This window comes from Dufourea novaeangliae, unplaced genomic scaffold (assembly GCF_001272555.1).
Source record: "Dufourea novaeangliae isolate 0120121106 unplaced genomic scaffold, ASM127255v1 scaffold186, whole genome shotgun sequence".
NCBI lineage: Eukaryota > Metazoa > Arthropoda > Insecta > Hymenoptera > Halictidae > Dufourea > Dufourea novaeangliae.
Genome location: NW_015374063.1, coordinates 21570 through 48656, shown reverse-complemented (window position 1 = coordinate 48656; position 27087 = coordinate 21570). Strand labels below are relative to the sequence as shown.

At 36.8% G+C, this 27087-nt stretch overlaps 1 protein-coding gene across 1 annotated transcript; it reads right to left on the bottom strand.

Moving 5' to 3' along the window:
- Window positions 1-27087, bottom strand: LOC107190296 (paramyosin, long form). The gene is made up of 16 exons (XM_015579085.1): window positions 26595-27087; window positions 25056-25112; window positions 21672-21758; window positions 21168-21334; window positions 14657-14894; window positions 14092-14211; window positions 13476-13625; window positions 13002-13148; window positions 12453-12669; window positions 12096-12223; window positions 11374-11486; window positions 4515-4710; window positions 4312-4440; window positions 2832-3203; window positions 1123-1582; window positions 1-119 (listed from the first exon to the last, which is right to left on the bottom strand). Exons 1-15 carry the CDS (start codon window positions 26706-26708, stop codon window positions 1190-1192), a joined length of 2628 nt encoding a protein of 875 aa, XP_015434571.1. The 5' UTR covers window positions 26709-27087; the 3' UTR covers window positions 1-119; window positions 1123-1189.

The window sequence follows — 27087 nt, the reverse complement described above, 5'->3', positions numbered from 1 at the left end:
TTTCACGATGTTTGCTGTGCGTCCCGTTGGAAACTCTTCTCGGCCCTCGTGCCTTACGATGATGTATCGGGGCTCTTCCGTTGTTTCTTTTTTTCTTTTTCGTCGTTTGCTCGTTACGCCTGCAATTCGGAGAAGACGATCAACTAATTATTCGTAGACTTTTTTCACACGAATATTAATCCTTTCGTCTGCCACAAAGTGACATTTATCTATTATGACCTACTATATTGCTCTCTTTAGTTAAAATGCCCTGTGTAACAAATTATCTTTTCTCAAGTTTATCACTTTTTAATTAAAGTTATAATGGCCTGCGTGCTTTCTACGGCGCGAGAAATAATTTCATTAATTGTATCATCTATATTTCAGATCATTTTACTGGTTTATATTGTCCTATATAACATCAATTAATAAGTTAGTTAGTCCTAAGTTATTACATGAAATACAGATAGAATACTTACGTAAGGTGTCCCAAAAAGATGGGACAATACACAACATGCATATTCCCCATGCAAATACAAATCGAAAAGTCCTTTACCATTTTGTAATCTGAAGCTCCATTTTCGAGATATATTGGCAGTTAAACGAACTCACAAGTATGCGCAGACACAGTCAAGAAGCGCAGACCTAAGTCACGGGTCTCTGCTTCTTAACAGTGTCTAGGCGTACGTATGGCCCACCGGTCAGCTGATTGGAGTTCGTTTAACTGCAAATGTATCTCGGAAATGGAGCTTCAGATTACAAAATGGTAAAGGACGTTTCGATTTGTATTGACATGCGGAATATGTATGTTTCGGATGGCCCCATTTTTTTGGGTCACTCTATATATAAGTGACGTGCAAAAAGAAATAAAATAAAAACGATTTAAACGGTTTCCTATATTAAAATGGCTTACGATGAAAAAGAAGCTCAGCGTAAAGAAATTGATGACACCCCATTTTTCTGGGATGTTTGAAAATTTTTGTTACTAAGTCACTAGTCGCGAAATAACCACTATACTCTATTTATTAATAGCTTTTTATCGCTCTAAAACGTGCGTGTGGTCCCATACAAGCGTGCGTTTCGCGGTAGATATGGTCGTGACGAAAGGGTTAGAAGCAAATTTAATGAAACGTGGACACGTACGTTTCTAAAGACGACGAGGTGGCGTTCGAAGTGGCAAAGGATGGGGGTGTCGATGGCGGTGGCGTTTTTACATGTCAGTCCTCGTCTCCTGGACGAGGTACACCTGGGAACCGGGCACAGTGGAGGTGGTGACGAAGCTACGGTGTTTCGCGCGGATCAGAGTCAAGTTGCTCTCAGCGGTGTCTGCGCGGTCCTCTGCGGCTTCGAGCTCCCTTTGGAATCGGCGGACCCTGGTCACGCTCTGCTGGGACATGCCTTCTTGTTCCTGGAGCTGTCTCTTGTAGATGTTCACCTTCTGGCTGGCCTTGTCCAGGGATTCTTGCAGCAGCGCGATGTTCTTCGAGTCCTCCTCCACCTGGATCATCACCTCCTTGATGTTGCGCTCCTTCTTGCGTAGGATCTTCACGGTCTCAGAGTGTCGGCGTTTCTCTTCGTCCAATTCGAGTTCCAGATCGCGAATCTGCAGAGGTGAACGAGGTTCAATGAAATGGTATCTCGAACTACACTGCTCAGAACAATTAGGGGATTGCTACCGTGTACGGTCAAATTGCTTCATCTAATCCAAGGAAATTAAACAAATGCTTGCAGATCTCATAAGTTAGATCTTTTGCATACAATACTGACGTCTAGTTTCGATCTATAAAAAGGTTTCCAGGAATTATACGTGGTATTGACAGACACAGTACTGCAATACAGGATTCTTTAAGTCTTTTGAGCAGTGTATTATGAATTCGCTGCGGATGTTTATGCAAATCTAAGTCTTCATGAATCAGTTTACAAAAACTGTGATAAAATAGATATCTCTTCAGTTCTTTAAGGGTTTCATCAGACTTGAAATTAATGAAAAGCCACGTTATATTTTATTTATGTTTTTACTGTACTGAATTTTAAACAACCGACTATGCTATAAATACATAAAAGCCGCAGTCTAATTCTGAAATAATAATTTATACTAATGGTCTGGACGAAACGATTTTGTACCTTTTTCTTTTCTTCACTAACTAACTCTCAACGTTTCTCATGTTTATCGAATCGTTCTTTACAAAGATTTATGTGTATAAATATTTGGACTGATCACTTTAGAACTTTCAAATTTTCTACGTTAACATGATTTTATAATTGGAGCAAATATTAATCAAGTAGTTGCCAGTCCAAGGCAACTTCTTTCTCGTTGATGATGTAAAAGCAACTTTTCGTCCAATATTCGTTTACATTTGCATTAACTGCTGACAATAAACGTCAACATTTGATACTACTATTAATTTATCCTCCGTATATCCCATGAAACACAAAGAGTACTTTCGTTTTATTCAGGATAAATTTAAATGTCGCTTCTAATTCGTACTACAGTTTTTTTCCAAATATCCACTTCTCGTCGCCCGTTTGTATTTCTCTAACAAGTGGAATCTTTAACTAGTGGTAATACAAACAAATTTTTTGTTTACAAATTTTTGTTACTAAATCATTTTCATTGAATGTTTTCGATCATTTCATAGATTGCGTTGAAAATCTTTATTCAATTGAATTGTAAAATACATAGAATACCTCGAACTGTTTTTGTAGACTGATAAAGGTTAGATTGTCTAGAATTAAACTGACTTGCATGTATATGAACTATTTACAAGTTACACTTTAGCGTTATAAATTTTCGCGAGTACTTTACTTCCTAGCAACTTAATAGTTATCTGATATAATGTTAAACATCTTACCCTAGCCTCAAGTTTGCTGATGATACGCTTGCCTCCAACGATAGCGTTAGCTTCAACCTCCTCCAATCTCACGGACAAGTTCTTCACTTCGATCTCGAGAGACTTCTTGATGGCCTCGATCTTCACGATACGCTCCTGCTCCTCGTGGAGGATCTCCACGGTGTGCTTCAGCTCGGTCTGCACTCGCTGGTATCTCTCGTCGCTCACTCTCAATTCTTTGGTAACTTCTTCATAATCGCCAGCCAATGTTGCTAATTCCTGCTCGATCTTGGCTTTCATTGATGCAAGGTTCACGTTGATGGTGGTCAGTTCGTTGATGCGGCTAACCGATTCCTCGTATTGTTGCTCGACGGTTCTCTTCGCACGGAGGGCCTGATAAAAAGTATTGTTCAGTTAACGATCAAATTATTAATTCTCCAATAATCGATCAGCTTTGCTCCGCATTTCAAGAAAAAATAAAAGAAAATTAATTTACATTTTTCCTCGATTTAGAATGGGAAATTTTAGTGGGAACAATCTAAAGTCCAATATACAGTTAAAAATGACTATTTTGCAACAAGAATCGCAAGTGGGAACGTTGTTACAGAATACTATATCGCAACAATTATTATTGCCAGGGAATTAGAAATATTTTGGTTAGGTACTTTAAACGTCAAACACAGTAGAAAAATTTCATTTTTCAAAACATTTATGAGAGTGAAAAATTTTTAATATTAGAAACAGTTCTTGTACATAATGGACTGAGACTATAAATTGTTCTTAACACAAAGTTTTGCAAAACTTAGTTTCAGAAAACTGCTTTTTAAGATTTTTAGAAAATATTCTGTAACACAGTTAAATAAAGTACAATATATTCTTATAGATAGTACTTTAATGGTGGTCATTGATGATCATGAAAGTTTCGTAATGTGCTGAATTAATATTAGAATTATTATTTACCCTCTATAACCCAAATTAATTTTTATCAGTAAAAAGATGTTTTTGTCTGTATATACCTATTCTTTACTATTGACTAGTTGAACATATGGAGCTTAACTATTCAATTTTTAAGGTTCTAGTTTTTTCGAAATAGATTTTCGACTTTATAGTCAAACCGGTCAGTAGTGCATTTGCAAATGAGCAGCCATATTGTAATTTTAAAGTTACACTGGTCAACTGTAGCTAAAAACATTCTCATTTGTTTAATAATAGTAAAATTGATATGTGACTTCAAAGCTACACGGCGTTATAAATGGTTAAGCAGTGTATGGATAACTTTAAAGAATTATCTGGTTGTTTATTTTATTAAATATTTTCTTATCGTGATATTCACACAGAATTTACCAGGAATGACCATCATGGCAGTCCTGATGCTTAAATATTGGAATGAATAAAATACTGTCCATAATAAATCAAAATAGGAAAATTGAAATTGTCAATAAACATCAAACATTGGATTTTGAATCTTTTATGTCTGCTCGCAAGACGTTAAACTACTCACAGATTCGTAGTTGCCGCGCACTTCCTCGAGCTCGGCCGTCAACGATTGGAGGCGTCGTTGACTGATGCCCAGTTGGTCCAGGGTGACTTGCAATTGGCGTTGAACTTCATCGTAGTGAGCTTGAAGTTCCTGAAAATAATACACGGACGGTTATAACACGCGTTGCCAAATGTCTGTCAGAATTAGTGGGCGATTTCTCTTACGGTCAAGGTGAGCGATTGCTTCTTGATCGTCTTCTGCAGATCGATGTTGTTCTTGTTGGCAACGTCGAGCGACAGCTCCAACTCGGTGATCTGGATCTGCAGCTTCTTCTTCACGCGTTGCACTTCGGTCTTCAGCTTGGTCTCGGCCTCGACCACGCGAGCGTTCAGCTGCTCAATCTCGATGCTGGTTTGCTTGCTACATTATTTCGTTTCATGTGAACACACCGAAACCGCGATCAGTTCTTTGTTTCGGTTTTCTCGCCTATATTATTGTGTTTTCTTCAGGCGAGACAGAGGGTTAAAAGGAGCTATGTTTCATGTTACAAGCGATCGGTTCATGATTATAGCACTTGAAAAAGAGTTATTTGTTAGCGTTCTAAAATAAGCTGCATTTGAAGTAAATGTTCCTTTTGCGGGGATTGTTGTTTCGTTAACAAGAATGTTAGCATTGTGTGAGATTTTCAGTCACGGTTTAAAAGTTGCTCGACTTTCGAGTTTGTCGATGAGTATTTGTGGAGATTTGGACAGTTATTTGATCCAGGAATCTATTCTATTGGCTTTGGTTTGTAGATTTCACATTTAGTCCCACTTTTATTAGAAAGGAGTTGTTAAAGCGTTAAAAAAGCCATCATAAGGATTTCATAGAAAATTTCATTTTTTATCGATGAATGAATCATCCGGTGCATACTACATAGATTTTGGGCTTTGATCAGTGAAAGCAACTGTGTCTTATATTCATTCGCTCCTAGTACATGTATACTAATAGAATAGTAAGCTCTAAAATGGGTGGGGCTAGTGACGATCTATTTTCAGGTTTCGGAGGTGAGCGTCTTTCAAGGCAATACACAATTCAATTAAAGTACGTTTACGAAATATACATTATTTTTCTAGTTCAAGTTTGTTATTAATATTAACAGGACTTTCTCTTGTGAAAAAAAAACGACGTAGGAAAATCATGTTAGAAGGTAAAATTCCACTATTTGCTATAATAAATTGTGCAGGCAGTATCTCAACGATACTTGTAAGTAGTATAAGTACTTGATCCTCTAAAATCTAGTGAGTACGAATTCACAGCTACTCTAACCAAAAATGCGTTAAAAAATCTTCAAAACAAGAGCTCGACGTAAATTGCCATCGATTCAGCAACCTTTTGCTACGGGCCACTAGATCTACGGATCCTTAGGATCAAATCAGTTGCATCGAGTATTCGAAAGTCTCTCTTTTATTGTTCATCATCGTCGTTCCGTGTCACATAGATCTTACCCACAACTACAAACGCTTATCTACAAGAGAATTCACGTCCATTCGAAAGTGTGTCCCTATCCCAGGCATCCGTACAACCGTCTCGGTCTCGTCGGGTGCTGATACCTCTTGTCCAGGAAATAGTTGCTCGATCTATGCTCGTATCCTTTCAGTTCTCTACTCAGGCTGTCCAACGGTGCTGTCAGTCTCTCCTCGTCGATCATATTTTTCATCAGATCTCGGGACATTCTCAGCTGCTCCCTACCCTCCCATATCGCGTTTTCGAGCAGCTGATATTTTTTTATGTCCGCGAGTTCTTGGCTTTTGTTCAGATTCTTTAATGCATCCATTCGCAGTTTGAATTCGATCGCCTTGGCCGATTTGCCACGCAAACTGTTCCTCTGATCGACGGTGGTGCGGGCCTCGGTGATCTCTTGCATGTCCTTCAAGCACTGAAGATCAATGGCGGCCATTTCTCGTTGCAGCTGTCTGGCTTGGCTTCTGACGCGGGCGCTCTCCACGAATAACGGTATAGTACTCAGCCTGATCTGCTCTAATCGTCGCGGAAATACTTCTCTGGTCACGTGGCTGGCCTGCGCTGTCTTGGACAGGCTGAAGTCCGAACGATTTGCTATCTTTGGACGAAACAACGAAAATCAGACGTTGCGTCGTAGCGGTTCGATCGCGAAGGGGCTTGCTTCGCGGGAGGGAAAGCAACGGGCCGTGATTTTCGCGAATACGTTCCGCTGCGAGGGATCGCGTTCTATCGAGCGGGTCGAGCTGAGGCCTAAACTTAGCCGCGAGCGGTCCAGAATTCGAAAGTGACCCTATGCACTCGATCGACTCCCTCTAGAGACTCGCGAACGACTGCCAGTCCGAGGCACTAAACGGCCAAGCGTCCCCGGCCGAGCGGTACGCTAGAGATGGATTTTTCATGTGTACGGGCTACGTGCGATTTGGCAGACGCCGTGCGCGATCAGTTCCCCGACGAATGGTCCAAATTATTAGCTGCCAATCGTGGTGGCCGTTCTCTCGGGCTTCCGTGATATTTTTATTGTCCCCGTTCGACGATTTCGGATTGTCAACGGTGGCAGGTGGCCGATGTTATTAATAACGATCGTCGATAACGAATTTCCGGATTTCTACGCGGCTCGCGTGAATTTAGAGTGAGGATTTTCCGTACTGGCAACCGAGACCGCGTCGCGGGACAGTCTTAAATTAATCTGCGCTGACAGTGGGGAGCTAGCGAACTGAATCGTGGTCCGATGAAATTATGAGAATCTAACGAACCTGAAGTAACTTCTGGTTACTTTTATGTGTTTACACTGTCATTGTGTTTATTGATTTATAATACTATATATAGATCTTTATATTAGTAAACTTTTAATCGGTACCGATGTTACGACAATAAACATTTTTGCAACATTTGTAATAGAACCTTTATAATCCGTGGGCAATGCCGAAAGTTACAGAAGAAGAAAATAAACAGCATACAAATGAACATGTGTAAGTAAAGAAAAAAAAATTAAAAGTTTAAAACTTGGTAAATTTACGCTGTTTTTATAAGAATACCACCACCCACTATTTGACCCAACAAAGAAAACCTTCCGTACATTCAAACAAAAGCAGTAGATTCCTTTATTTGAAACCTGCCAAGATCCCTACAACGTCAATTTAAAGTTCACGTTTAACCACTTAAGTGCTTGGTACGATCACATGGTCACAGTGACCAAGGAAAGTTATTTCTGAATTTCTTGACACAAAGCATTTACGTCACTCCGATCCCATTTCTTAAACCCACAATCTGTAACCGCAAGAATTGTCAATAACCACCGAATTCGTTGTCAAGTACTTAATGACCATAACATCCCCGATCGTATAAAACATGAAATTCAGTCTCCTATTCGGTCAACACATTCACCGCTGGCTAGGCCACTGGTGACCGACACAGGATTTTCGGATGGTCAACAGCGACCGTCGTGTAAAACAAATTCCAATATCAAATAACACAATCAGCGTAAACGAACAATCAGACGAATTGTCTCTGCGGTGAACGTGCTAAGCTACTTTCCGAAACCGCAACGAACTCATATTCCTAAACTCACATTCTCCTGTCACGAGAACCGTCACCGTCTGCCGAATACGAGGGCATTTGACTTCGAGCTAGGTGTCCACCCGAAGCCCAGCCACTTCCGCGTCACCAAATTTAGAAACCGAAAAGGTCAGGCAGTCGTCAAGTCGCACGACGCCTAAGAAAATGGGCCGTCCGTGTTTCCCGGACTAGCACGATATCCCGGTGTTGCGCGACCAGCCCGGCTTTCACTACCCAATTTGCACTTCGTACCTTGAAATTGGACAGATGATCCCTGGCGTGGTCCTCCGCGTCGATCGCGTGCTTGATCAGCTCGCGTCTCGTGTAGGACTCCACCGGCTTGTCTCCCCAGAGAAGTGTGCCATCGGACCAGGGTAATTCTGGTTTTTCTATGTTTTTGCGGTAATAATACTCCCTGTAGGGCACCGACGAGGTTCTTCCTTTCTTGTCTATGTAATCGATCATCGGCTGGTAGAAGTTTATTCCGTATTTATAATTCGTATCGTAGATGTACGTGGGCCAGTGCTTCCATTTTGGTTCCAAGGGAACGTACATAGGAGGCAAGCAACCTGCCATTTCGATACCGGTTTAGGGCGATTCTGAACTTTGGGAATCCTCTTCCTTTGGAAGGAAGAGATAGATTTAATCTCTTTTTCTGTTTATTTCTTGTTGATTTAACTTCCAACTCTTTTGATTGTTTCTTTATTAGACGACAAGGTTGACTCGAGGAGTTACTGACACCGTTCTGGTTTTTCTAATTCTGGTGGGTAACTGTTATTTGGACAGCCTGCTTTCTTTCAAAATCCCTTTGACACCCTTGCTTTAAAGGTTTATTGGTGCGTTTTCTTTCCTCTTTCCATTCGTTATTTTTCTTCGAGTAGGAACATCGATCACTTTTTCTTTAACCGACTCCTTCTAAAACGGTAGTTCGAGGGGACTGACGGTTTTTTTTTGTGCCAAGTGTCTGTGTAGGTATGTTAATTTGGCATCCAACTTTACCTTAAATAAAAATCATTAAATGTTTTCAGAGTGCTAGTTCAGAGTTTTGTTTTTGTTGTAGGATCGTTAATTTTCACGCCCGCCAATGTTATAGAGCAGGTGGTTCCTTTTTGGACGAAGACGAAGTACGTTCGACTCTACTTACGAATTTTTCATAGTCGGATGATCGGAGTTGACACTTGCTACGAAACGGTCGAGAAAAATTGGGCCGAACGAGTGCGGTGGTATCTTTTGTACGTTTTTTCTACGGTTGCCACATTGAGGACGGCCAATCAGCACCTCTCGGTAATAATTGGATCGCGGTTGATCGGTTTTGCGCGATGCTTATTAATAGATGGGTTGCGCACTGTATGCGTATCGGCATCACGCCATTGTTTCATTTATGACTCAAGACGTGTCGGTGAAATCAAATTTTCAACGATGGTTCGACAGGTTTTAGTTATTCGTATTTATTTATTTCTTCAAAAATTCCAAAGTTATTGTTGATAGAAATGGTACGTATTTATTAAAGTTTCCATATTATTTCCTCAAGGTTCGATAAAGTTGATTTATGTTTCTATTAATAAATATTTGAGTTTGTTTGAAGCATGAATGAAAATTGTACAAACTGACGTATTACTCTTCATGTAAGTATGTTACGTTTCATTTAAATTTAGATAGATTAAAAATTTTATCTCACTTTTATTCTAGTTTATTTAAATTTTTCTGTAAATTATTAATCAATATTTTAATATGATTGTTTCTTTTAACATCGCCATCACTAATTCACACATTAAGTAGTTTAAAAATTATTATTATTATTCTGGTAACATTCTTCGGATTTTAACTACGTACAGTATTTGAAATATGTATTTAAGGACTTTATTACAGTTTCACTTGTTATTAGTTTAGACTTCAGTTGTTTCGTAATTTTGTAAGAATAAAACTAATACCGCTTTCAATATTAGTCTTCATAGATTTATTAACATTTATCTTTCCTTCTTTTGTTGGTACCCTTTTTATCTGATCAAATAAAATCTTCTGTATCAATTGTGATACTACAGACAAATAATACAAATAATATTGGAGCGCTACTCCTTATATTTCCTTCAGAGATATCGTTTTCTAATATGAATATTATTAGATTATATTATATTATTGACACTAATATTTTAATATTCTCATAGAAGAATTATAATTTGTCCTTATTCCACTTCATAATTACTTAATGTACATTCAATTCATGTTGATTATTTAATAATACTTACGCTCGAAGTTTCATTGTTCCCTGATAAATTATCCCACAAGAAGAATAACATTCTTGTACCACACAAAATTGAATTCACAATTGATCACATTACTCTTCTTTGTATTTCACAAATTTCAATAACTATTTCGTCAGATAATATTTTTTTTACTGAATACAATACGTTCATAATAGTATCCTTCACTTTATCGTAGATTTATTTTACTTAATTGAGAATGAAATTGTAATATTATGTTTGCAAAACATTTCATATAAAATTGTTTAAAAAGAATTTCTTACTATTTCTTTTATCTTAATAGCAAAAACTAGTAGTATGTCTTTCGATGTGTCACGACAATTAAATCACTTTGCTAAAGATAAATAAACTTAGATAAATAAAATTTAGAGAATCATCAAAGTTAAAATATCGATCATCTTATTCGTCAATTACGACAATATAAAATTAGAATAACGTTTCACGAATTTTTTTCCTCTGATTTACCCTGTATAAATGCCATTCACCGTGATATAATCGGTATATCGAACGATCGATGTTGCGTAGCGACGAGTTCTGAAGATCTGAGCCAAAAGAAAAGTCATCGTGCTCGATCGTCACGTCGATGCGACGATCCGATTTTGGCAATCCACGACTATTGTACATCTCGCGAGTATAAATAAATAAGTAGACCGCAATAGGATATTCCCTTGAACATCCGATATGTCGGAAAACACCCAGGGTTGATCGATGATTGAATTAAACGTGTTTTATTAATAGGCTGGCGTTACGCACGGTGGTTGCACCGGAAATAAAATCGATTGCATCATGGATCACGAGAAGCCACAAATTTTCGTACTCTCTGTTCAGACGATACTTTCTATTAGGTTAAATCACTCAAATTTAGTAATTTGAGTAGTAATTCACTTTCTCTTGTTTTGTTTATAAATCATAAGCGTGCACTAAAGAACCTTCTTTACACAATTATTTCACAAAACGTTGTTGATAGTTCAAAAGACTTCTAGTAAAAAAAGCTTTTATTGTTAGGAAGTTTGAAAATGAGATTATCAGGTGCCAATGTGAAATCGTCTCTTAAACAGATATTAATATTAGTAATGAATTTCTTTAAGTTGATATGAGACGTAAAACGTTTGGAAATTGAATTACTCCCACACTCTTTTTATTGATGATGTTAATATTATAGTTAGGATAGGTGTGTTAATATTACAATTCTAGAAAATTAGGTATCCAATAAAGGGAGATATGCAAGAAGAATATCAAAATCAGGAATCAATTCTGTACTTACCGGATGATTTCAATTTCTTCGTCTTTTTCGCTCAGACGACGCTCGTAATCGTGACGAAGTTGGGTCAATTCGGCGGACAATCTCTGCGACCGCTGTTCTTCGATTTTGCGGCCCTGAAATTCATAAATTTTATTAGAGACAATTCAATATTCAATTATAGCATAAGTTTTTAATAATGATATAAATTTTTGATGATTTTTAAAACATTTTTACTTTGCATCTGGTGCCATATTTTCCAGTCTGTTTATATACAAATTTAATTGTTGAAGATCATGAAGACATTAGCATTTCACGTAGCACATTATGACAGGAAATTTTATTATTAATAATCGTATTAATGTATGATTATCATACGTTTGAAACTCTCAAGAAGGTTGACAGAATATACGGTTACGTTACGTGGACAGTAATCTAAAAGTATCGAATCTTCTAAAAAATTCATAGATTACATAATACTTCATGTCTTTTGAATTACTATTTTCTTTTCCATTTTTATAGTAATTTAAAATTAATATCTTTACCATATAACTTTTGAGCCGAGAACTCAAAATTCAAAACAAATGCAGATAGGACATTCGTCATAAATACTTTAAATTGTAAGCATAGAGAATTTTTGTTTTAACTACTGTGTTCAAAATTATGTATATGTTTTTAAATATTCAACTAATTTGATGCAAATTTTTTAAGTTGCTCAGGACAGATGTAAATCTGTTTTTACTTACTGCTTCCGCCTCCTTGTAGGCAGCAGCAAGCTCTTCACGTTCGTTCTCCAAACGACGAAGTTCGAGTTCCAATTCGTGAAGTCTGCGGTTCATGTCGGCCAGTTGGTTCTTAGCATCACCTAGGTCGTCTGAAACAATCGAACAGTTGATTATAAACCTAATCGTCTCATCTAATCCTTATCCACAATTCTTCAATGTTTCAAAATAGAAACAACTTTCGCAATCTCAATTTTTAACTTCATCTTTTTATAATTGTAGAACTATATAAAAGTGATATAGGTTTGAAATTCCATGTAAATATTTCTGTTTCAATAAAAGGAAAACTTTTTTAAGTAAATTGTGTGTTGTAGAAATTACCTCCCAATTTCTTATTTTCACGAGCAAGTTGGTCCTTCAACTCGCGAGTCTTGTCCAGTTCACAGTTGGTGCGTTGGAGTTCTTGTTGCTTGTTGCGAAGATCGCGTTGGCTCTGCTCATACATCGACATGCTTTCCTCCAGACGTGCTTTCAGTTCGATATTGATCTTCTCTAATTGTTCTACGCGTTTCTGGAGCTCGCGTGCGGTTCCATTAGCCTGAAAACAATGATTAAATTATTCAAACTATTCTGTTCTATTATATTCAATTATTCTGAATAGCAGTTCTTCATGAACTTGATAATATTATTCTACGGTTGTGAAATAAAAATTTCAAATATCTATTGTCGCTAGACCGTAAATGTTCATGTGAATCTATAATTTTATACATATAGGTTTACTGTGTTCATTTAAAAGGAAAAATTTCTTTTAATAAATCAAATTTTATAAATATTTCTATATTTATGAATTTGATTTACTAAGGAACTCGTGAGTTACAAAATAGAATTTTATAGAGTTAATGTAAAATAATATTGATTGTGAAAATGTACCTTCTCCAAGTCAATGATCAGGACCTCGACTTCAGATTGGAGGCGAGATTTCTGCTTCTCAAGATTGTTAATCTTAACCAGCAGGGTTTCGATCTGTTCTTCCTGTTCCTGGATACGCGCGCTGTATTTGCGGCGTAGTTCTTCTACCTGCAGAATTTAATAACAGTATTACTATTTACCATACTATAGTATAATAAAAATAAATAAAAATATGTAGAGTACATCATTTAAGATGTCTTGAGCATTTGTTAACCTATGTAAACTTGATTACACATTATACTTCGCTTTAGATGAATATACGTTTATTTCATTATATATTCATACTTAATAACATTTTGTTACATATTGTATTACGAAATTTTAATATTCAATTACTAAAATGTAGGTATCACCAATGAAACATAAAAGTAAATCGAGATATTAAGCGCAAAAAATTAATTTTTGGAACTAAAAAAGGTATTTTGCAATAATTACCTCTTCGGCGCGTGCATTAGCCTCGGTCTCGTACTTCGATCTCCATATTTGAACTTCTCCGTTGGCCTTGACCAATTGACGTTCAATGTCCAAACGTGCTTCAGATTCTTCTTCCAATTGGATGCGAACGGATTCCAACTCCGTTTCGACCTATTGATAATGTAACGTTAATAAATAATTCTAATTTCTTTCTAATCGGTATAATTATCAATCTGAATAACTTTCTGGCGAACAATTAAGTCGTTACAATTATGTGGATTATAATGTTAACTTAAATAGAGTGCTGAAAATATAAAAATATTTAGAATATCGGATCAATAAATTAATTACGTACTATTTTATAAAGCACGAAGTCATTCAAATTCCTAAAAACATTGAATATATAGGTACTGCGTTTACTAATTTAATACTGTAGAAATTTTCTCTAAAAAATTTCAATGGTATGGTATAATTTCTTTGTACTACATGCGTCGAGTATGTGATTTATTCATTTGTTTTTTGTAAACATTTTTTAACGTTGTATTCGATTTTTGATTGTTATGGAAGAGCTTAACGAACGGCTGAAGTCTTGCTCAATAAGTGTTTAGTTTTTGTTGAAAATAAGTAGGAAACGTACCTGATGCAAAGAGGCTTCAACCAATGAACGACGACGTTCTTCATCTTCAAGACGACGACGAGCGTCCTCGAGCTGTCCAGCGATCTGAGTCCTCAGGTAAACAACATTCTCGATGCTGACCTACATTTGTACATAATTTATAGTTAGTAAATAAATATTCGTAACCCGGGAACAGTTAATAAAATACAATTGAAATACGCAATCTGTATTATACTTCAAATAGTGTAGTATAAAACTGAAATTTATTATCAGTCTTTTTCGATAAAAAATAAAATAAATTTTCTTTTACCACCGATTTACTGATATGACATGAATAATATATCTAAAAACCATAAACGCTACACTCAGTACATAATTCCAATAGTTTATTATTTTTAAATTTGAACGTCTATATTAACTAAAATTAAAATAGTTTACAGTAACTTTTAACAATTACCTTCAATTACAATGATTTTAAACTTCATGTATTATTGCACTGATGTTACGTGTTATTTGCCGTAATTATCAAATAGACTTAAATATGAAATAACATTGTGCTAATAAATCAGCAGAAACAGGATGTTACCTTCAAGTCCTGTACTTCTTTGGTCAGCTCAATATTTTCTTGGGAGAGCCTAGTCTTGTGGCTAGTGATGTCAACGATGGTACGATTCAATTCCTCTATTTTCACGTTAAGCTCGGCGACGTGGATCTCGAGCTTCTCCACTGTCTTTATGGACATCAACTTTTCTTTGCTGACATTGTCCAGCTGAGCGAGGAGTTCGTAAACTTCTTGTTGGAATTTTGATTTTTCCTTGTCAGCCCTGTAAAATGTTATAATCATATATTAACGAACACTATTTTTTGCATGTTTAAAAAGTATAAGTTGTTTCAAATCAAAACCCTGTTTATCATTTTGTTTGGTAGTTCTACATCCTATGTATTGTATAAAAAATAATAATAGTAGAAATATGTAAATATCATGTTTTTTTATTCATTTCGAAGTCTTTTATAGCGTTCAGTACTCTAAATTCGAATTCAAACATAATTAAAAAAAGTAAACGTAAAGGAAAAATTCCTTATGTGAACTAAAAAACGTTTAGGAAACATGAACAAAATAATTAATAGTTAGCAGATTTTAATTAAATTATTACTTTATTTCTATATAAATGATTTTAGAAAGATTTATCATAAAATGGTTAATTATTTATGAGAATCTTCATTAGAATAATTACAAAATTATCCTTCCTATTCTCTCCATGTTTTTATAAGTAAAATATAGTTACATATGTACATGTTTAAATTCTAGTTTCCTAATAATTAACTTTCTAAGGTTTTCTAAATTATTACCTTTTCAATATTGGGTTTATTTTAACATTAATTTAGAGTGTTGGGTATTATTCTGCATGTCTGTATTCGATTCTTCTTTTTTCTAGTGATTTTCACTGAAGGATTCTCTATTTTGTCATTAACTTGTCAAGCGGATGGTTCGTCGACAATGACCACTTATATGTACATAATTAAAGACAAACAATAAGAATCTAAAGTAAAGTAAGTAAACATACACTACTGGAAATATTTGTTGTATCATCTTCAAATTCACGTAGTACGCACAATTTTCATAGTAATATAATTGACAATATGGTTCGTATCCAACTTATTTTTACGAAGATAGCGAGCTACACATTTTTGCAATAAGTACTTGTTTTTATTAGTTTTCCTAGTACTAATAACAAGACAGATATAAGTGACAACGTGTTTAATATTCGAGTAATACATTAGATATTTCCACTACTGTAAGTACAATGTAACTAACACTACTACAAATAATAGGATACAACTAACTACACAAATCTCCATGTAAATAAATAAGACCGCAAAAGATCGTTGAGAACTACAGTCGAAGACAAACGAGTTAACTCGTCTTCTCCAGTAAATAGACTATAACATGACTGTAAAAAAACGACATCGTGTTTCAAAGATTTATTTTACCTATAACCCCATTGATCCTTGAACTACAGGTATGCAGGATATCATGTAACTGGTGGTACAACTGAGTAGATGGTAATTCTACGTGAAAAAATAAGTCGCAATTATACAATAAAATTGTTTCAATTTAGACTCAATGTTCGAGAAAATCGGCTTTGAAAATTAATCTGAAATGCGTGTATTCGTCATGGAAGTAAGTAGAAATGGAATGCAATGAACAGACGCGTCAGCCAAGTATTACTCAATTACGCACCTATCCAACAGGTTTTCAAAGGCGATTTTCTCGAAGACAAAGTCTGAAACGAAAAAATTTTATTCTATATTTTTGATTTATTTTTTCACGTAGAATCACTCCTAGCTGGCTATATCACCAGTCACAGGACACCCTGTATATTCATGAAACTGATCTCCTAAAAAACTAGTTCAATAAGTGATACTAATGAAAATAACAGGTAGGCATACAAACAAGCAAATGTTTGGTTTTATGGAAAAAATAACAAAACGAGTGTAATGCGGTAGAAAGATATTGTATTATTTCTCTGTATTTTTAGTTCTTTTCATTTCGACGTCTGTTGAAAACAGTGGTAGTTAAAGGGTTAATGTTGATTGGTACGAAAATGTACCAGCATACAAGTAATTTATTTTTCGCGGTACCAAGTGGCAGTCGTTATTCAATGATCATTGGAAAATGGATGGAAGAAAAGAACGAAATCTGCATTAGTGAGTTAACTTATTTATGCTTGTACTTGAGTCGAAGATGTTTGGTCCCCTCATAAAATGTTAAGAATACTATAAAAGTCGCGCGATATTCTAGAGATACTCCATATTGCAAGCCTCTACGCTACCCCGCGGCGGGTTATCTAGCGAGCATCTTGGAAAGAGGTGTGGCGGGGAGAGGGGCAAAGAAATATCGAGTCCTCTTGGTATCGTCCACCTACACGTAACAGAGGGTGTAAGGTGTCGGCCGATTCCGAGGATAGTGGGGATCAGGCGGCCGGTCGCCTGTACTAATATGGCGCGTAACACGGGGTTGAGAATTGCCGCGCGCGACTCGCACGGTTAAAAATAGTCATAAGCGGAGTAGTGGCCGAGCAAGCAAAACGACACGCAGAGGGAGAGACTGAGAGAATAAAAACGGTAGACCTAGGAAGAGAGAGAGAGAGAGAGAGAGACAGTGACGGATCGAGGGGGTAAAAGAGGCAAGGGGAGCAGGCTATTACGGAAAAATAAAGAATTGTGGATGGAAAGTTGTAAAAGTTTGTAAAATTGGGTCAAGGAAAACGGGAGATTTAAATTTAAAATGTTGTGGGGATGGGTCATTACGACGCACGTGTGTACCCTAACGTTTTCTTTCTTGTGAACAAGAATTTATCTTTGATAATTGATAATTGAAGATCTGAAGGAAGGTGGTGAAGTCTAAAGAGAGTTGAAAAAATAATTTCCTTTGGATGTTACGTATTTGGAATGTGGTGGAAGATGAAGATTATGAGTTTGAACTTTTTCGTTGCTATGTGCTAATATTCCGGAGAGTTGGATGATAGGATTACAATATTTTGGAAAATGAAACGTGGATGACGTAGAAATTGTAAGGATAAAGATTTTGTGGTTCGAGAGACGGAAAGTTGGGAAAAAGAGATATATGTACATATATGAGACACGAGTAATTTGTTTTGACAATATTGAATTAAATTTTGACAGTATTTTGCAGATTTGTTTTTATTTTTGACGTTAGGTTTCTGCTTCAAATTTGAACTAGTTCTAACATTTGTGAACTAATTACGTACGCGAATACTATTTTTATCGCGGTTTAATCAATTGAGGAACGTCAAATACAGTTTATAGATATAAAAATTCAACATCGATTAACAATTTGTTATCAACAAGCGGAAGGAAAAGTGTGTAATAACATTTAAGAAATTTAAAAATATCTAATGTTAATGTTAATGTTAATCATGGGATACTTCAAATGTTTTGAATGTATAAAATTAATGATCCTTAATAATCATTCTGAGACAATTAAATGGTTCATTCCTAACATCTTTGTCAATAAATAAATTTGTGCAGTTAATATTGTAAGAATGCCTTATGCATGTAAAAGTTTGAAACAAACACTTTGAAAAAATTGAGAGAACAAAACAAACGAAAAATAATTGTTATTTGTATGTCATGAAAAGAAACAAGATAACAGAAGTTGTTGTGAAAATACAATGGAAGGCTGGATGTGAGGAAGGAGATATGAAAGTTGTAGATGTAAATTGAAAAGTTGTGAAAACTGGAGAGAATCTACGGAAAGAAAAGTGTTGGTATTTTGAAGAAAGAAACTATGTAAGTAACAACCTAAACAAGGAAGAACATATACAACCAAGTAGGAAATGAGAAAAAAAGTTAAGAATGATGAAACACATGAGTGCGGAAAAGTGGGAAAAAAGGAGTGGAATGAAGGAAGTGTTGAAAGCAACTTGGAAGGTGGGACAAGTCTATTTTAAAAGCGTCTGAAATGTCGGTTCTCCACCAACAGGTGGAGACTTTTTTTTACTGGACACCGCGAATTTTTATGTCCCCGACACCTTTTTATGTTCTTTTCTTTCTACGAAGGTAATTGAAAATAAAACAGACGTAAAATAATTTTTAATTTTTCGGAGACCGTCTCGGAAGTGCTCACTGGAATGTACTTTCCATTTATTACTCCCGGTCGCCGTAATGGTGGACCAGCTCGCTCTATTTTGCAGGTTGAATTATTAAGAGGCAATTAACTGTTACTCCGCCGCGACGCCGTTGACGCATAAATGTCGTAATTGCTTTCACTGAAAGGTACACTTAGAACGGAATCCCTTGGGATCCAATTTCAGAGTATATTCATGATCTGCTGTTACTGTTAAGTTGGGAATGTGTGATATTGTGTTGCGAAGAAACCATTGAAATTTTGTGTAGTCACAGAGGTTAATGAAAATGATGCTTCGTGGAGTTCAAAGGGGCCAAAATCGAGAATAGGTGTCGAGAAATTAATTACTCAAAAATGTGCAGAAACATAACCTCCACTATTTTTTTGGAGTCAAAGAATTAATTAATTGATCTAATGTTTCTATTAATACAGCTTTAATTTCTGTGAAATATATGAATTGCACAGAATTTGTTCGAAAATTTTGATGACCTCTTGCATGAGTAGGTGATCTATTGATTATGTATCTTTATAGAAAGAAAATACATGAAAACGGTAAACAGAACGAACACAAAAAACAAATTGTGAATAAATTAAGATGTGCATTATTGGCGTTAAGCATAATCTTTAGAATCAATTTTAGGAAATATAATATTTACGAGAATTCTTCCCTAAAAGAAGTTTCTTAGAATTTTATTTAATCTAAAGAGGATTATGTATTATATTTTGTAGGAAGAACAGAGAACAACTCAAATTATAATTTTTCTGTAATTTACCATTTTTGTCTATAATTCATCATTTTTCTATAGTAACAATATAAGTAGCAAACATCAAGAAACAAATCTAAGTAAATTTGACTTCTAAAATAGGAATGAGAAGTTCGATGTCGGTCAAAATAACGTAAGAACATCTATTTATGCCCATAAATGTAGAAAAAACTTTTCCATTTTTTCTTCTAACTTCTTATTTTTATATTAAAATATTATTCCGATTATATTAAATACACTTTTAAAAAGAACAGAAAATTGAATCTCTCATAAGTCTTTGTAACTTAAAAACTTATTCTATTGGTGACCGTAATTTCTTACTTCTTAACTACTTTTTAATTACTACTTAATTACTTCTCAATTTCTCACATCTTAACTTACTTCTTACTTTTAAAGAAAAAATAACTCAACATAAAATTTAGTATCCATCCAACAAACAGATTCCAAGCAACATAAATTCCACTGAACTAAAGCGATAGATCAATCACACCTAAAAGAAGCTTTTAAAACGTCATGGAATTCAGAGAATTATTCCACGTTTCCCTTGAACCTTCGCTTCGTGTTTACGCAAGAAGCTTACGCAACATCTGAGGAAACACAAAGTTGCGGCGAAGAAGTCTCTCTCTCGCTCTCTCGAGGTAGGATAGAATTAATTAGATAATAGACGGCGTCTCGATGACAGCTGAGTGAATTTTCGAAACGGAGGGTGTCCTTGTAGCGTGGTATCGCGCGTCGGGGCGCCGGGACGTCGAAAAGGACGCGGGTTATGTTTAGAAAAGCCGAGGGAACGAGTCTACGTGTATTTCAGGTGCGAGTGAGCTGGTTGTTTGGCCGGTGGCCAGTACCCGTCGAGCATAATTCCCGCAATTTTCGAATATGCTTTCGTTCCTCGCGATGTCCCGCTATACTTAACGAAGCAAAGGGTCGTGATTCATCCTCGTTCATCCATCGTGTCTTTACATCCCTCTTACACCCTCCCTCCCCCCTTTTCCTTCTGTCCACGAGGAACCCGGATGGATACGAAAGTTTGGTTCGCGTTTCGGTGCACCTTTCGAACTTCCCGCGGACTGTTTATTGACGCTCGCCGCGCTTTGACCTCAAAGAGTGTGAGTGAATCGCGAGCGGAGCATACCGAGGCCGCACGATTTTATTTTCACAGGTGTATATAATTAACCACGGTTTATTGGTGTTCCGATTTCGTTTCGTATGGTATCGAGTAGGAGTGCTTGGTGCCGTATCCGGAGCGTGTTTAGGTTCAATTCCCGACAGCGTGTTATCGCGGTCTGCTTTGATACTCAAAATTTAATATTACTCGAGGAGGATTTGGGTAACCGACCGCTGCGAGATCTTCGCTTCTGAGCCGTCCGTGCGGACAATAGATCGTTGGAAATAGTGAAACATTGGGAAACAGAAGTTCTGAGGAGCGTGTGTGGTTGTACATTGATCTTAGGGAGGTTTTATGCTTGGTGTACTGAAGAAAAGATTACGTTATTTGAAACGATTACAGCTTTCGACATAACAATTGTATAATTTTGTTTCCTTCGCCAGTTGTTGTGAATAAAACGTTTTCTCTATTTATTTTCGAGCAATGTAATATCTTAGGTGTTGTACTGTATGTACGTAAATGTAGTCTTAAATGCGAGGAAAACATTTGGTATAGTGCGTTTCAAGATTCTACTGACCTGGCGCGTGCTTTCGCAAGTTGATCGATCTGATCCTGGAAATCGACAACGACTTCCTGGTGTTTCTTGCGCAGAAGGTGCGCGGTCTCCTCGCTCTCGAGATGGACATCTTCGAGTAGTTTGCGCAGCTTGGCCAGTTCCGTGTCCCGTTTCTTGTTGATCTCAAACTGTAGAGTTACAATGGAAAACAACAATATTAAACCTTCATCGCCGGAATAAGAATATATTTTATAAGTTTGAAGATCGAATGTAACACATTGGCGAATGAGCTGTTCATTTACCAAAGTGAAAACAGTAAGTGGAAACAATTTCTAAAATTATACAATTAAACACCAATCAATTGCTTTGGCACAAAAATTTGGAAAAATTCGGTAAGTGGAATTAGTCACTTTAACCTTTGAACTTGAAACCACGGAACCTTTGAAGAAAGTCGATATATTTAATATCTTTTCTTGAATTATATAGAGGATATAGTACATGTCGTATAATATGTTTCAAACTTACTTGAGATTCGGCGCCACCCTCGGCCTCTTCGAGACGTTCGGAGAGCTGAATCACTTGCACGCTCAAATCAGCGCGCTCGCGTTCGATCTGCAAACGCACGTGGCAAATGAAGAACGAATTTGTATTATGAAAAATTATTAATACAGATTTATTATTCCGAGCTAAGGGGAATAAAAGTAGATTTCATTATTGTTAATACAGATTAATTGATATTCTGGTAGAATTCTTCTTTCATTATTTACGTAAAAATTAATACATATGTTACACTTACAGAGTGGTTAATGTGAACAGACAACTAGTAGCAACTTTAAAAACATTTAATATACTCACAAAAGTAATTTATTAAATTTCTAGTTTCCAAAATATTTAAATATACAAATTGATTTGGGATTTATTAAAAATCATTGATGTTAGTCAATGAACTGTAGAATTGCAAAATACATGATTAATAAAAACTGTATTTACATTTTACAGTATTAGTAAAAAAAAGTCATATATCGGAAGTATTACTAAGATCTTTAGTAAAGGAAATAAAGATCATGACGTTGATTCGATCAAGAACGATGCAAAGCTAATGTTTAATCAGAATCTGATTACCAAGTTCCTACGGTATTTGTATTACCTAGTTATTACACTTCCTCATAATCCATTTTTTTTCGGTAATTGACTTCTACAATGCAATCACTGTTATTTTCTTTTAAAATTATGAAATGAAACTAACTCCTAAATAGTGAGGTTAGGTTTCCAAGTGGTTATAAAATCTCAAAAAGATACCTATTTGTTTGTTTTTATTTTTCTGCGCATTCTTTCTCATCTAACAGAGTTAATTCCATTAGAAACTTCATAAATAAATTTTTATTAACATTGTTCATTTTAGTGTACTTACTAAAATGACTAGAATTCTCTGTTCCAAAGAAAAAACTAACACCGTTAAAATAGGGAGAAAATTCAGGTATGCGCAGACCTTATTTTACTAGTTTGGTAACAGAGGTTACACTTCACCAGTTAAAAGGTTAATCGAATTGTTTCCAAGGGTAATCACTAAACGAATTCATTGTACATAGCGCAATAGTACAAACACTGTCGGAGGAACATGTTGATGCGTGTCGAGTGTAATCGAGATGCGCGGCATTGTTTTGGAAAGAGGCCTCGAGGAACGACGCGAACGGCTTGGTGCAAGCTTGACGTCAGGTTTCTTCGGACCGCGAATAGAACGATCTAATTCCGGACGAACCGGCTCTATATTCGGAGCTTTATTCATATTACGAACGAGGCGTTTATCTGGAAAAGAGAAACGCGCGACAACGCCATAACTGTCCCTTTTCCGGAAATCGTCGCGTTCTCCATGGCACTCCCTTGTATTTACCGACCCTGACATAACACGTACTTCCTGTAATACCTATCTTTTTTATAGCAAAAATTTGACTTTAAAACATGAAAACTATTCGAATCTTTAATTCCATATCAAAAGCGACATTATTAGGTGTACCGATAAATGACCCAGTTTTTCTTGGCGAAATCGGTACTCATTTCTGTAGAAGTCAATCTATACTGTTTTATTCATACTGATAACGGTTTCCCATCATCATACACCTCTTTTCCTTAGTGAGAAGTTGTCAAGACATCTTTAATTTAAAATATATCGCTTCATATGCGAAGAACAATAGTATACTTTTTGTTACACCTAATAATTGGTTTAATCGAATTTCTAACAGCGGTCTGCAGCCAGTCTGTAAACTAATGTGTAAGAAGTAGTGTTCAAAATCTAATAGAAGCTACTTGAAATTGAGTATTTATTATTTTTCTATATTCTTTTTATATGTTCGTTTATGTATTCTTGTTTGAAGTAAATAAATAATTCTATTTAATATGTTTTCTATGGATAAGGAAGAATAACAGAAATGATCGAGTGCGTGGAGATAATAAGTATAGACATACAAAATTTTACGAAATTAATGAATGTACATCGACAATCTATTGAAATATGTAATAAATGAATAAAAGTAATATTCGCGGACGCAAATTTTAGACAACCGTGTGGAAAGAATTATGAAACTAATAAAAGTCTACAAGATTCTGATTACTTATCCGGTACACATGCAAAAAGGAAAACACGAGGAAAATTATTGAACACTTTGTTAAGAATTATGGAAAAAGAGAAATTCGTAATAGTGTTAGTACATTCTTATTACATTTAAACTTACAATATTTAAGCATGCCACACACAGTATCGTAAAAAGAGAAATTCGTAAGATTACATAATAAGTATCTGGACATAAGCCGCATTTATTTTTTGCAACAAAGACAAAGGAGACGATCATAGTTTCCAGCTTTTTGCGTCTCATAATCAGAAGGAACATTTCTGGCACCAGTTCAAGCCGCGTATCTTGACGAGCGCAACATATGAATTCGATTTCCATGGGTTACTTTACCGAATAATGAAACAGTACAAGCTTCTCAGAAATGTATCCCGTCGTTTAAGCAAAATTTTCAGGTCTCTCGCGAGTTTATTTGTAATTATTCCAAATTCACGAATTAAATAAACAATTCCTAACATTCTCGACATTCGTTAAGATAAAAATTAGTTCTACCTCTGTTTACTTGCAAAGTTCTGCCTTTCGAAAATTTTTTATATTGTTGTTATTTTTTTGTCTTTAAATGCGATGTGTTACATGTACGCCGAACACGAAAAAGGAATGCGGGTTCGTTCGCTGAAGAGTCGCGCATCCCCAAAAATAGACGCGAGTCGTGAGCTGGACATTTCGACCTACTGCTCCCCACTCTGTGGTGGAGCGGGCCACTCTCGTCTTTCTTTGTATCAGTTTCAAAATTCACAATACCGACATTACATTACGTTTCGAAGATTGACGTTTATCACCGCGGTCTCGGTATTTTTATCTTTGTCCCCACATTACGCTCTAATCTCGATTCTCCTTACTTCAATGCCTACTCCTTTATATATTACAAAGCAATATGCTTCAAATTTCGCAGTGAACAGTTCTACTTAAAATATGAAATTCGTTAAATATACCATTTAATGGAAAAGTTATAAGTAATAAGCAAACGATAGGTGAATAGAGTATCTCCAGTGTTTTAGGAAGTCGGGAGATTCTTTGATTAATATGAGCCGTTCACTTGCCAAAGTGATTAAATCCACAAAAATATATAAATATAAAAAGTTAAGCATCAGTCAAATGGTTTGGCACTGAAATTTGAGAAAAATCTTAAAATGGAGTTAGTCACTTTAGCCTGTCATCATTTGACTCATAGAATAGCGGTTGAATGTGGAAACTTAACGCTTGATCAATCTCTCCGATCATTTTCGATCTCGACGATACGAAAGGGATGACATATACAGGTCGGAGAAGCATTCGTGTAACTCACCCTCTGACGCAGCTCTCTCTCAGACTCCAGGTCATCCTGCAGCAGGCGGATTTTGTCCTGAAACGAGAGGCAAGAAAAGATTAGAGTGTGTCACGGGTCTCGTTATAGAGGGGTCGCGGTGCCTTTACGTAATCGGCCGACGAAAATATCCAACAGCGGACGGCTCGGGTATTTCAAAAAGACGGACGGCCTCCGAACGGGCTGCGTTCTTCAGGGGAACAGGAGAGTCTTCGCTCCCGGCGACCGTCCATTTCGGGGTCGTTTTCAACGGGGACGAGGGAACGCGAACTCGTCTATCCATGGCTCTAAACGAGCTAGCAGGGATGGTTCTCCTCGTATCGATAAGCAAAAAGGACAGTCTTACTTGGTTACTGAGGCGAACACACGTTTCCTCTTTCCACACGGTCCGTCGTTTCGTGGTGAAAATCGTGGATCAGTCGGGTTTGATTGTATCGATAGCGTCGTCCGTCTTTCCCGAGCATTTCGCGGACGCTATCGAAGATGTCACTTCGGTGTGGTGGTAATCGCGGCACGATCGTCGTTTGGGACCGATATTCACGACTATTTTCGTACACGAGCAATCCGATAGCCACGGAACCGTCTACGGCACTTTCCTCGTCGGGGTTGGCACTAATATCCCTTATGGTCACTGAACTTTCTCGCGTTGCACTGTCCCCCACCGCGAAATCGGTCACTGCTCTCCGTTTCGCGTATTCACCAACGACAGTCACTGTAATGATCCTGCCGATTTTTCATCCACCTCGATTCAAATTCAACCTGGATAGGTTCGAAGGGTATCTTTACGTGGCTTTCGTGTCTTTGATCCTCTTGGCGGATGCAACGAGTTCTCCTCTAGCTGATTGAACCTCTTCCGTCCCCTTAATCGTGGCCGAAATCCTCTTCTTCCGATATGATATTACTCGAGATACCTCGAATTTTCCTTGTTGAATATCTCTTTCAAATATGTCGAGTATCACGAGACACCTTGGGTATACTATACTTTAGGCTCTCAGAATACCTTACATTCTTTTTGTTAAATGTATTGCATTATTCAATACATATTTATTGAACACATCAAGTTTAATAGATTATTTTGGTTCCTCTTCATTGGATACATCAGATGTTACCGTCATCTTGAATCCTCCTCATCGAAAATTCAGTCATTACGTTTTTATTCAATACTTTACACATAATCATCAGCCGTTCAGCGATCTCCTGTTCCATTTCACTTTTTGATAACTTTACAACCTGTTTTACGAGATCCCATATAGATCTGAAGAGAGTATTTAAAGATCTAGACATAGTGATGCTTCGTTAACCCTAATCTACCAGAACCATTAACAATCGGGAATAAAAAGGGACTCGTTCAATGAATGTAATCCAGATCCGACAACAATGTTGTTTAATCAGAAGCAAAAAGTTCCAACTATCTAATTGCATGTTTTAGAGAAACGAAGCAGCGCCGCAAATCCAGACTTAATACACGAAGAATAATGACGAATACAGAAAGAGATGATCCGTTTTTCGGGGAAAACCTACCTCCAGTCTAGTGAGAGCGCTCAGGTCAGCGCTGTATTCGATGCTAACATCGGCAGTACCACCGCCGGTGGAGCGGTACGTGTATTTGGAAGCTTTAGCGATCGCTGAAGACATCCTGTCCGCTTGGTTCACTTGATTTCTCGACGATCCCTCCGTTCCGTCCGTTCGGCCGAGTTTTGTTTCTCCTCGGGCTGTGTCCGCTAAACCTTTAGTTTTCGCCTCGATGCACTGGCTGGTGCTAGTAGTTAAGTCGTCTTGATTTAAATCGTCGTAGTCAGGCTACCACTTCCTCCTCCACCTTCGTCGTCGTCTTCTTCTTCTTCTTCTTCTTCCTTCTCTTCTTCGGGGGTTTCGGAGCCGACCAGCGCCCTACTCGTAGTGCGCGACCCGTCGTCGTTCGTATGGCGCGCCGCCGGCTCCATGGCATCGTCAAAATGACGATTACGCGCGTGCGCGCTAGATCGTCGGCGCCCCCGCCCCACCAGGAACGCCG